Source organism: Pan troglodytes, chromosome 6 (genome assembly GCF_028858775.2).
Source record: "Pan troglodytes isolate AG18354 chromosome 6, NHGRI_mPanTro3-v2.0_pri, whole genome shotgun sequence".
Lineage (NCBI taxonomy): Eukaryota > Metazoa > Chordata > Mammalia > Primates > Hominidae > Pan > Pan troglodytes.
Genome location: NC_072404.2, coordinates 12,682,276 through 12,694,761, shown reverse-complemented (window position 1 = coordinate 12,694,761; position 12,486 = coordinate 12,682,276). Strand labels below are relative to the sequence as shown.

At 47.7% G+C, this 12,486-nt stretch overlaps 1 protein-coding gene across 40 annotated transcripts in view; it reads right to left on the bottom strand.

Moving 5' to 3' along the window:
• LOC742626 (radial spoke head 10 homolog B) overlaps positions 1–12,486 on the bottom strand; it is a 44,736-nt gene that overhangs the window by 19,531 nt on the left and 12,719 nt on the right. For 24 of the 40 annotated variants that reach the window (XM_054655482.2, XM_054655473.2, XM_063813992.1 and 21 more), the window contains 5 exons: positions 12,290–12,410; positions 10,359–10,535; positions 7,452–7,596; positions 5,675–5,796; positions 2,606–2,795 (listed from right to left, as the gene is read on the bottom strand). In XM_054655482.2, coding sequence (XP_054511457.2) covers positions 2,606–2,795; positions 5,675–5,796; positions 7,452–7,596; positions 10,359–10,535; positions 12,290–12,410 — 755 coding nt within the window. Of the gene's footprint in view, positions 1–2,605; positions 2,796–5,674; positions 5,797–7,451; positions 7,612–10,358; positions 10,536–12,289; positions 12,411–12,486 lie in introns of all 40 variants that reach the window. The other 16 variants (XM_054655471.2, XM_063813989.1, XM_063814005.1 and 13 more) reach the window with 1 other exon arrangement.

Below are 12,486 nucleotides of genomic sequence, written 5' to 3'. Positions count from 1 at the left end.
CAGCCTGGGCAACAGAGCGAGACTTCATCTCAAAAAAAAAAAAAAAAAAAAGATGTCAATCTTGTCCCACTGTTTTCCAGAATAGTCTGAGACACAATCTGATGAATGCTGCTAATTCTAAATGGATTTTAAGTATGTTTCAAACACTAAACTTTGACTCAATAGGCATTTGTTCTAATATTTCATTTTTCAAGCGGATAATTAGAAGCTTGCAGCTCCGCCTCCCAGGATTTGGCTGAAAGAAGTTAAACTTCCAAAGTTGTTAAATTTATCACATCAACTTCCTAATTTGAAATCAAGACCAATCCTAAGACTACTTAGGGCCTTTTCTAGACTCTTCCAAGCCATTGCTGATTCTGTTTTTTTTTTTTTTCTTTTGAGACAGAGTCTCACTCTGTTGCCCAGGCTGGAGTGCAGTGGCGCAATCTCGGCTCACTGCAACCTCCGCCTCGCGAGTTCAAGCGATTCTCCTGCCTCAGCCTCCCGAGTAGCTGGGACTACAGGCACGTACCACCACACCCAGCTAATTTTTTGTATTTTTAGTAGAGACGGGGTTTCACCATGTTAGCCAGGATGGTCTTGAACTCCTGACCTCATGATCTGCCCACTTCGGCCTCCCAAAGTTCTGATTACAGGTGTGAGCCACCGCATTTTTTTTAGAGACGGAGTCTCACTCTGTCACCCAGGCTGGAAATCTCGGCTCACTGCAACCTCCACCTCCTAGGCTCAAACGATTCTACTCCTGTCTCAGCCTCCCAATAAGTAGCTGGGAATACAGGCATGTACCACCATACCTGGCTAATTTTTGTATTTTTAGTAGAGACGGAGTTTCACCATATTGGCCAGGCGGGTCTCAAACTCCTGGACTCAAGTGATCCACCCGCCTCGGCCTTCCAAAGTGCTGGGATTACAGGCGTAAACCACGAGGCCTGGCCGTCTCCCCATTTCTGACCTGACAATTTAGTGCTTTTTTACTATAGATCGGTGGTCAGGGGGAGAGAGGGAGGCAAACTTTCTGTAAAGGGCCAGAGAGTAAATATTTTAGGCTTGGTGGACCAGACCGTCTACATCACAATCCCTCAGCTGTGGTGCTTCAGGGTAAAGCAGTCACGAACACGTGAGCAAACGGGCATGTCTGTGTTCCAGTAAAGCCTGATTTAGGGGAACGGGGGTGGACTGGATTTCACCCTGAGACCGTGCATTGCTGGCCCTGCTTTTGTAGGTGACCTCGTACTGTTGCTGTTATGTCACGAGACTGTCTCTTTATCAAGTACCTCGTAATCACGGGGGAAATGACCACACGCTGATTTCTGGAACACTCGTCTCCCAACCTGGGCCTTCCCAGCTCCCTCCACATTTCCTAACTGTTTTCCAGGTGACACTGTGATACTGTCCTTGAAACCAGAGGTCCCCAAACTTTTTGGCACCAGGGACCGATTTTGTAGAAGACAGTTTTTCCATGAATGGTGGAAAGCGGTGGGGGGCTGTTGGTTTCAGGATGATTCAAGCGCATTCGAATTACTGCACGCCTTATTTCTATTATCATGACATTGTAATACATAATGAAACAATTCTACAACTCGCCATCAGGTAGAATCAGTGGGAGCCCTAAGCTTGTTTTCCTACAACTAGACGGTGCCATCTGGGGGTGATGGGAGACAGTGACAGATCATCAGGCATTCGATTCTCCTAAGGAGCGTGCAACCTACATCCCTCCCATGCTCAGCTCACAGTAGGATTTGCGCTCCTATGAGAATCTAATGCCCTGCTGATCTGCAGGAGGCAGAGCTCAGGCGGTAATGCCAGCGATGGGGAATGGCTGTAAAAACAGATGAAGGTAGGCTGGGTGCGGTGGCTCATGCCTGTAATCCCAGCACTTTGGGAGGCCAAGGCGGGCAGATCATCTGAGGTCAGGAGTTCAAGACACGCCTAACCAACATGGAAAAACCCTGTCTCTACTAAAAAATACAAAAATTAGCTGGGCATGGCGGCACATGCCTGTAATCCCGGCTACTCGGGAGGCTGAGGCAGGAGAGTCACTTGAACCCAGGAGACAGAGGTTGCAGTGAGCCGAGATCGTGCCACTGCACTCCAGCCTGGGCAACAAGAGTGAAACTCTGTCTCAAAATAAAACAAAATAAAAAAACAGATGAAAGTTCACTTGCTTGTCCACTGCTCACCTTCCACTGTGTAGCCTGTTTCCTAACGGGCCATGGACCAGTACTGCTCCCTGGCCTGGGGGTTGGGGATCCCTGCCTTGTGTGTGTGTGTGTGTGTGATGGAGTCTCACCCTGTCACCCAGGCTGGAGTGCAATGGCACAATCTTGGCTCACTGCAACCTCCGCCTCCTGGGTCCAAGCGATTCTCCTGCCTCAGCCTCCCAAATGACTGGGATTATAGGCATGCACCACCACGCCTGGCTAATTTTTTGTATCTTTTAGTAGAGACAGGGTTTCACCATGTTGGTCAGGCTGGTCTTGAACTCCTGACCTCGTGATCCGCCTGCCTCGGCCTCCCAAAGTGCTGGAAGTACAGGCATGAGCCACTGTGGCCGGCCTGGTCCTCTGCTTTAAACCAAAAGATGTGAAGGATCTGTAATACTCACCACTTAATATCCTGTCCATATCAGCAAGAGTTAGTTTGTGGTGATGAAATTTGCAATCTTTTAGAAATCTCCAGAAGTGAAGCTTTGTCATCAGAAAGGTATTATCCAGAGAGTGGCCGCATCCCAGGCTGCTGTAAAAGCTGTAGATTCTTCTTAATTCTGTAATATTTCTTAAGACGGCATATTCCACCTGAAAGGAAGAAAGTCATACGTGGATTAAGAACAAAAGACGGCCGGGCGTGGTGGCTCACGCCTGTAATCCCAGCACTTTGGGAGGCCGAGGCAGGCAGATCACCTGAGGTCAGGAGTTCCAGACCAGCCTGGCCAACATGGTGAAACCCCATCTCTACTAAAAATACAAAATTAGCCGGCCGTGGTGGCACATGCCTGTAACCCCAGCTACTCAGGAGGCTGAGGCAGAATTGCTTGAACCTGGGAGGAGGTTGCAGTGAGCCGAGATCATGTCACTGCATTCCAGCCTGGGTGTCAAGAGTGAGACCTTGCCTCAAAATAAAGAAATAAAATTTAAATATTTTAAAAAGAACAAAAGACACAACACCTGTGTCCTACATTAAATGCGATAATACAAGTAAAGTAATGGCATTTAGCTCTTTCCACTGTAAGAACTTAAGAAGTGTTTGTTTGTTTTGTTTTGAGGTGGAGTCTCGCTCTGTCACCCAGGCTGCAGTGCAGTGGCACAATCTTGGCTCAATGCAACCTCTGCCTCCTGGGTTCAGGTGATTCTCGTGCCTCAGCCTCCAGAGTAGCTGTGATAACAGGTGCCCACCACCACGCCCGGCTAATTTTTGTATTTTTGGTAGAGATGGGGTTTCACCATATTGGCCAGTCTGGTCTTGAACTCCTGACCTCAGGTGATCCGCCTGCCTCGGCCTCCCATAGTGTTACGATTACAGGCATCAGCCAAGGCACCTGGCCAAGAAGCATTTTACTCTTTCCACCCACCCCCCTTGGTCAATAAAATGCCATCTCCGACCAACAGTAAAAACAAAACAAAACAAGTTATCTGGAAAGTAGACTTCCTTTCACATGGCAATGGGCTGGCTTCCTCTCTCAGTGGCGGCAACAAAATTCTATTGTCTGCAGATCCTTATGCTTCATCAACATACGTGCAAAAATCGTCAACAAAATAAGTTGAATCCAGCAATATATAAAAAGAACAGTAGCCATGCGTGGTGGCTCATGCCTGTCATCCCAGCACTTTGTGAGGCCGAGGCGGGAGGATCGCTTGAGCCTGAGAACTCGAGACCAGCCTGTGCAACATAGTAAGACTGTGTCTCAACTGAAAATTAAAAATTAAAGAAATTAACTGGCCGGGCGTGGTGGCTCAAGCCTGTAATCCCAGCACTTCGGGAGATCAAGGCAGGCGGATCACAAGATCAGGAGATCGAGACCATCCTGGCTAACACGGTGAAACCCTGTCTCTACTAAAAATACAAAAAATTAGCCGGGCATGGTGTAGACCCAGCTACTCGGGAGGCTGAGGCAGGAGAATGGCGTGAACCCAGGAGGTGGAGCTTGCAGTGAGCAGAGATTGTGCTACTGCACTCCAGCCTGGGCAACAGAGCAAGACTCCGTCTCAACAAAAAAAAAAAAAGAAAAAAAAGAAATTAACCAGACACAGTAGCAAGTGCCCATATAGTCCCAGCTACTCAGGAAGCTGAGGCAGGAGGATTGCTTAAGCCCAGAAGGTCAAGACTGCAGTGAGCTGAGATCGCACCACTTCACTCCAGCCAGGGTGACAGAGCAAGACCCTATCTCAAAAAGGAAAAAAAAAAAAAAAAAAAGATAATATAGCAGCACCAAGTAGGGTTTCTCCTAGAATTGCAAAGTTGGGTTAACATTTGAAAAATCAATCAATGTAATTCACAGACTGAGGAAGAACCAAATGATTCTATCAACTGAAGCGTTTCACAGAATTTCACATCCATTCATGAAAAGCACCCTCAGCAAATTAGGAATAGAAAGGAATCCCTCAACCTGATAAACAGCATGTACAAAACACATGCAACTCACACCACACATAGGGCTGAAAGTCTGAAAGAAGCAATATTCCGCCAGGTGCAGTGGCTCACGCCTGTAATCCCAGCACTCTGGGAGGCTGAGGCGAAAGGATCACCTGAGGTCAGGAGTTCGAGACCAGCCGGGGCAACACAGTGAAACTCCATCTCTACTAAAAATACAAAATATAGCTGGGGGTGGTGGGGCATGTCTGTAATCCCAGCTACTCAGGAGGCTGAGGCAGGAGAATCCCTTGAACGCAGGAGGCGGAGGTTGCAGTGAGCTGAGATCGTGCCATTGCACTCCAGCCTGGGCGACAAGAGGGACTCCGTCTCAAAAAAAAAAAAAAAAAAAGCAATATTCATGGTGGTTGCTTTACTCACCTCCCTCTGTCACACTTCACCTTTTAGGATTTTCCCCAGACCCTTGATGCCCAAATTCCCCACACATGCAGCCCTGCCCTCTACACAGCGTCCTGTTCTCCAGAACCACTCACCCCATGCCCTACCCTCATAATGAGACATTCAGAGAATGTGAAGAACAGGATGCAGGGTCCTAAGGGAGACAGAGCCCTACCTGGGCAGCTTCAGGCATTTGTTACGCTGAGCATTCATTCCTGCTTTTGAAAACGCAATTCAATTGAATAAACATGTATAATCTAAAGCATTGTTATAGGCCGGGCGTGGTGGCTCACACCCATAATCCCAGTACTTTGGGAGGCCGAGGTGGGCCAATCACCTGAGGTCAGGAGTTCCAGACCAGCCAGGCCAATATGGTGAAACCCCGTCTCGACTAAAATACAAAAAAATAGCCGGGCGTAGTGGCTCACACCTGTAATCCCAGCTACTGGGGAGGCTGAGGTGGGGGAGGCTTGAACCCGGGAGGCAGAGGTTGCAGTGAGCCAAGACTGCGCCACAGCACTCCAGCCTGGGCGACAGAGCAAAACTCGGTCTCAAAAAACAAAACAAAAAAGAAGACACTCAACACGTGACAGCAGTCATCAGCTATATTTCCCCAGGATGCAACTCAAACCAATCAAAAAGGTTTTACCTGCTTCTTTTCTTCAGGTTGGACTGTCTCAGGGTACATGTCCAGGAGCAAATTTAGATCCAACTCAATGCTCGATCCCAACACAGAATGACTTTCACTGCCATCAAGCTTTCTGATCAGTTCTAATGAATGAAGGCAAACACAGGGGATAAGTATGGTTTGTTTGGTGGGTTTTTGTTTTGTTTTGTTTTGAGACAGGGCCTCACTCTGTCGCCCAGGCTGGAGTGCAGTGGCATGATCTCAGTTCACTGCAACCTCTGCCTCCCAGGCTCAAGCCATCCTCCCACCTCACCCTCCTGAGTAGCTGCAACTACAGACATGCACCACCACGACCAGCTAATTTTTGTATTTTTTGTAGACACAGGGTTTCACCATGTTGCCCACGCTGGTCTCGAACTCCTGACCTCAACTGATCCACCTGCCTTGGCCTCCCAAAGTGCTGGGATTACGGTCATGGGCCACCACACCCATCCTTGGAGATAATTATGAAAAACAATGTTCAAATTTCTCAATACTATGTCACAATCATTTTCCACCAAAATGTCATGCAAGAATATTCCAAAAACCTACTAAGAACGCAGGCAGAACAGTGGCTCATGCCTTTAATCCCAGCACTTTGGGAAGCCAAAATGAGAGGTTAAGGCTGCAGTGAGCTATGATCACGCCACTGCACTCCCACCTGGGCAACAGAGTGAGATCCTGTCTCTAAAAAAAACATTTTTTAAAAGCAGTTGCCAGCTAGGTGCAATGGCTTGCAGCTGTAATCTCAGCACTTTGGGAGGCCGAGGCAGGAGGATTGTGTGAGGACAGGAGTTTGAATCAGCCTGGGCAACATAGTGAGACCCTGCCTCTACAAAAAGTTTAAAAATTAGCTAGGCCTGGCCAGGTGTGGTGGCTCACACCTGTAATCCCAGCACTTGGGGAGGCCAAGGTGGGCGGATCACGAGGTCAGGAGTTACAGAGCAACCTGAACAACATGGTAAAACCCCATCTCTACAAAAAATACAAAAATTAGCTAAGCATGGTGGCACACGCCTATAATCCCAGCTACTCAGGAGGCTGAGGCAGCAGAATCTCTTGAACCCGGGAGGCGGAGATTGCAATGAGCCAAGATTACACTGCTGCACTCCAGGCTGGGCGACAGAGTGAGACTCCGTCTCAAAAAGAAAAAAAAATTAGCTAGGCACGGTGGTGTGTGCCTGTATTCCCAGCTATGGGGAAGGCTGAGGTGGGAGGATCACTGGAGCCCAGGAGTTTGAGGCCACAGTGAACAGTGATCGTATCCTGCTCTATCCTGGGTGATAGAGCGAGATTTTGTCTCAAATTTTTTTTAAAAAAAGGAGTTGCTCACAGAGGACTTCTGTTTTCTGAAGTGTTCGGTGTATTTTCATGAGTGAACACCATGGATAAAAACAGATGAATTTTATTTCTTTTTTTTTTTCCATTTTATTTATTTATGAGACGGAGTCTCTCTCTGTTGCCCAGGCTGGAGTGCAATGGTGCAGTCTGGGCTCACTGCAACCTCTGCCTCCCGGGTTCAAGCCATTCTCCTGCCTCAGCCTCCCGAGTAGCTGGGATTACAGGCGCCTGCCACCACGCCTGGCTAATTTTTTTTTTATTTTTAATTGAGACGGGGGTTTCACCATGTTGGCCAGGCTGGTCTCGAACTGCTGACCTCGTGATCCGCCAGCCTCGGCCTCCCAAAGCGCTGGGATTACAGGCATGAGCCACCACGCCCGGCCGGTGAATTTTATTTCAACAGGTGAATGCTTCCTACCGGCGCTCCTGGACAATCTTGGGGCAACTCCTGAAGACAGGTCCAGGCAGCTGATGAATTCAACTTCAAGATCTGGAAACCCGGCTATGTGGTCATTGGAGAATGCGCCTTCGTACACACGCCCGTTCTTGAAAGTTAATCGGCCCTGCAGACAGAAAAACTTTTTACAGTTTAGGAAAAGTTTTCTTAGAAAAACACTGGTAAGGCTGGGTGCGGTGGCTCATGCCTGTAATCCCAGCACTCTGGAAGGCTGAGGCGGGCAGATCACAAGGTCAGGAGTTCGAGATCAGACTGGCCAATATGGTGAAACCCCATCGCTACTAAAAATACAAAAATTAGCCGGGCCTGGTGGCAGGCACATGTAATGCCAGTTACTCGGGAGGCTGAGGCAGGAGAATCGCTTGAACCTGGGAGGCAGAGGTTGCAGTGAGCCAAGATCGTGCCACTGCACTCCAGCCTAGGTGACAGAGCGAGACTCCATCTCAAAAAAAAAAAAAAGGAAAGAAAAACATGGGTAAATGTACATCAATAGTTTTTTCAAGGGTGTGGAGCTTTTCGTTTTGAAAATATGCACTTACTCTACATATAATCAGGCTCCTGGGTCTCATGCACTGTGTAAGTCCTCTCTCTCGTCCTCCTTTTCCTATTCCTCCCCCTCCCCCTCTCTCTCCCCGACAATCTTTCTCCAACTTTAAGCACCTATGGCCACAGAATGTGTCTTATTGAACTACGCTAGTGACCAGCAGAACGCCCATCACACAATACAGACTCCCTGATTTTTTTTTTGAGACGGAGTCTCGCTCTGCGCCCAGGCTGCAGTGCAGTGGCACGATCTCGGCTCACCGCAAGTTCCGCCTCCTGGGTTCACACCATTCTCCTGCCTCAGCCTCCTGAGTAGCTGGGACTACAGGCGCCTGCCACCACACCCAGCTAATTTTTTATATTTTTAGTAGAGACGGGGTTTCACCATGTTAGCCAGGATGGTCTCGATCTCCTGACCTCGTGATCCGTCTGCCTCAGCCTCCCAAAGTGTTGGGATTACAGGCGTGAGCCATCGTGCCCCACAATTTTTTTTTTTTTTTTTGAGATGGAGACTTGCTGTCACTCAGGCTGGAGTGCAGTAGCACAGTCTTAACTCACTGCAACCTCCGCCTCCTGGGTTCAAGCAATTCTCCTTCCTCAGCCTCCCGAGTGGCTGGGATTACATGCGTGCACCACCACACCCAGCTAATTTTTGTATTTTTAGTAGAGACGGGGTTTCATCATGTTGGCCAAGCTGGTCTCGAATTCCTGACCTCAAGTGTTCTGCCCACCTCGGCCTTCCAAAGTGCTGGGATTACAGGCCTGAGCCACTAAGCCTGGCCAAGACTCCCTGAGATTTGTCAAACCCAGGCCAATAGTCAGTTACTGATTCAGAAGTGGGCAAATGACCCAATTTGGCTCTGTGAAATGAAAGACCTTTTTAGAGAGCTTCTGTAAAAAGTTCCTCCTTTTCTTCCAGTTAGCATGGTATGTGGATGTGAAGGCTGGAACCACAGCAGCCGTCTTGCAATCATGAGGGAGGAAAAACACAAGGGTGAAAGTGACATGGTGGGAGATATCGTGGATAGATGGAGGAGAAATCCTGACAGCTCTGAGTTGCTGAATCAAACCATTATTCTGTATTTCACATGGCAGACGACACTAGATTGTCTGTTACTTGCAAACCAAAACCACCCTCACACACACACACACGTACACACACACCAAAAACTGATTAAATAACCACTAAATATATAGGAAATCAATGACCATTGAAACTATTTTGCCAAGCACAGTGGCTCATGCCTGTAATCCCAGCACTTTGGGTGGGAGGATCACTTGAGACCAGGAGGCCAGCTTGGCAAACACGGCAAAACCCCTGTAACTACTAAAAAAAAAAAATGAGCCGGGCGTGGTGGCGCACACCTGTAATCCCAGCTACTCTAGTGGCTGAGGCACAAGAATCACTTGCACCCGGAAGGCAGAGGTTGCAGCGAGCCGAGATCACGCCACTGCACTCCAGCCTGGGCAACAGAGCAAAACTCTGTCACAAAAGAAAGAAAAAAAAAGTCATGTAATCACCTTAGCAAAACAGTAAGTCATCCTATACAAAACAGATAATGTAATTTAATCGAGAATGACATGCCTTTTGTCAAAGAGTTCTGTAGACGGATGGTGATGGTTGCGCAACAATGCGCATGTGCTTAATGCCACTGGACTGTGCACTCGGAAATGGTTAAGATGGGAAATCTCATGTGTACTCTACCACAATTAAAATTAAAAAGAAATCTAGAGTGCCTATATTTACATCAGACAAAATAGACTTCAGAGAAATGAAAATTACCAGGGTTGGCCAGGCGTGGTGGCTCACGCCTGTAATCCCAGCACTCTGGGAGGCCAAGGAGGGTGGATCACCTGAGGTCAGGAGTTCGAGACCAGCCTGGCCAACATGACGAAACCCTGTCTCTACTAAAAATACAAAAATTAGTCAGGCATAGTAGCCGACGCCTGTAATTCCAGCTACTTATGAGGCTGAGACAGGAGAATCACTTGAACCCGGGAAGCAGAGGTTGTAGTGAGTTGAGATCACGCCACTGTACTCCAACCTGGACAACAGAGCAAGACTGCATCTCAAAAAAAAAAAAAGAAAATTAGCAGGGTTAATGAGGAACATTATGTGATGATCAAAAGAGCCAATGCACGAATACAGAATAATCCTCAGTGTATATGCACCTAACAAAGCTTCAAATATTTGAATCAAAACTGATAGATCTGAAAGCAGAATAGACAAATCTGCAATTATCCTTGGACATTTCAATGGCTTTACATAATTTCAATGGCTTTACATAATTGTTTGAAATGTGATCCTCCCAGGTCTATACTCACCATGCCATGTTTCTTATTGGAAACCCATTCTCCATCATACGTGGCTCCACTGGCATAATAAAACTTGCCACGTCCGTGACGATATCCATTTACAAACTCCCCTATGTATTCATTTCTCAAAGGATACTGGGAACTGCGGATTCTCTTTAGAAACCACGTGTGTGTTCCAAAGCCATTCTGAAAAGAAAGCAGACTGCCATCAGAAATGCACAAAGCAGTTTCTCTCTTTACCCGGATCCCCTTAAAATTAGGATAAATACTATGAAAACTGGAAAGGGCAAAGAACTTGGACTCTGGAGTCACACAGACTTGGGTTCAATTTCAGCTCAGCTACTTACTAAGGAGTCTTTTGCAATAAGGCAGATCACTTAAGCCCTCTAAGTTCCTCATCTGTAAGACAGAAATGACACCTACCCCTCAGGTTAGATATAAAGCAGTTTGAAACCAGCCTGGCCAACATGTTGAAACCCTGTCTCTACTAAAAAGTGAAGATAAGTGTACATAAAGTGCCTGGCTTGATCGTGAAGATTTTCATTGTTATTTTAAATGTTGGGGTTTATTTGCTTTTATATATTTTTATTTTTTGAGAAAGGGTCTCTGTTACCCAGGCTAGAGTATGGCACAATCTTGGCTCACTGCAGCCTCAACCTCCAAGTCTCAAGTGATCCTCCCACCTCAGCCTCCCAAGTAGCCAGGACTACAGGCACCAGCGACCACTCCCGGCTAATTTTTATATTTTTAGTAGAGATGGGGTTTCACCATATCACCCAGGCTGGTCTCAAACTCCTGGCCTCAATCCTCAGGTGGTCCCCCAAAGTGCCGGGATTACACGTGTGAGCCACTGTGCCCAGCCTAAATTTTTATTTTTAAAGACACCAACTGGGCTGGGTGCTGTGCCTCATGCCTGTAATCCCAACGCTTTGAGAGGCAGAGGTGGAAGGATCACTTGAGCCTCAGAGTTCAAGACCAGCCTGTGTAATAAAGTGAGACCTCGTTTCTAAAAAAAATAATAATAATAATAATTTTTTTAGTTAGCCAGGCATGGTGGCAGTGGGCACCTCTGTAGTCTCAGCTACAGGGGAGGCTGAGGTGGAAGGATCGCTTGAGCCAAGGAGGTAGAGAGCCCTGATTGCACAACTGCAGTCCAGCCTGGGCAACAGAGCAAGACTCTGTCTCTAAAAACAAACGAACACGCTGGGCGCTGTGGCTTACGCCTGTAATCCTAGCACTCTGGGAAGCCGAGGCGGGTGGATCACTTGAGGTCAGGAGTTCGAAACCAGTCTGGCCAACATGGTGAAACCCCGTCTCTACTGAAAATACAAAAAAAAAAAAAAAAAAAAAAAATTAGCCGGGCCATGGTGGTGGGTGCCTGTAATCTCAGCTACTCCAGAGGCTGAGGCAGGAGAATTGCTTGAACCCAGGAGGTGGAGGCTGCAGTGAGCTGAGATCCTGCCACCGCACTCCAGCCTGGGCAACAGAGCAAGACTCTGTCTCTAAAAACAAACAAACAGGCTGGGTGTGGTGGCTCATGCCTGTAATCCTAGCACTATAGGAGGCTGAGGCGCGCAGATCACTTGAGGTCTGGAGTTCGAAACCAACCTGGCCAACATGGTGAAACCACGTCTCTACTAAAAATACAAAAAAAACAATTAGCCCAGCCGTGGTGGTGGTGGGTACCTGTAATCTCAGCTACTCCAGAGGCTGAGGCAGGAGAATTGCTTGAACCCGGGAGGTGGAGGCTGCAGTGAGCCAAGATTGCGCCAGTGCACTCCAGCCTGGGAGACAGACAGAGAGAGACTCTGTCTCAAAAAAAAAAAAACAACAACAACAACAACAACAACAAAAACACAACCCAAAAAGAAATATACATGCGTTGAGAATCGGCGGAGCGTCCGCCTCTGGGTATAAGCTGCTACCCCGCCCGGGCGTACCTGGATGCCCCTCTCCCACCGCCCGGTGTACTCTTCGTTGGTGGTCAGCCACCTCATCCTCCCCTCCCCGTGGCGCATGTTGTCTTCCCACTGGCCTTCGTATATATTTCCAGATTTATAACTAGGATGAAAGAAACCAAAGAAAAACAATCAGTTACCTCCTACACAACATTTACCTTTAACACATTCTTTTAAAC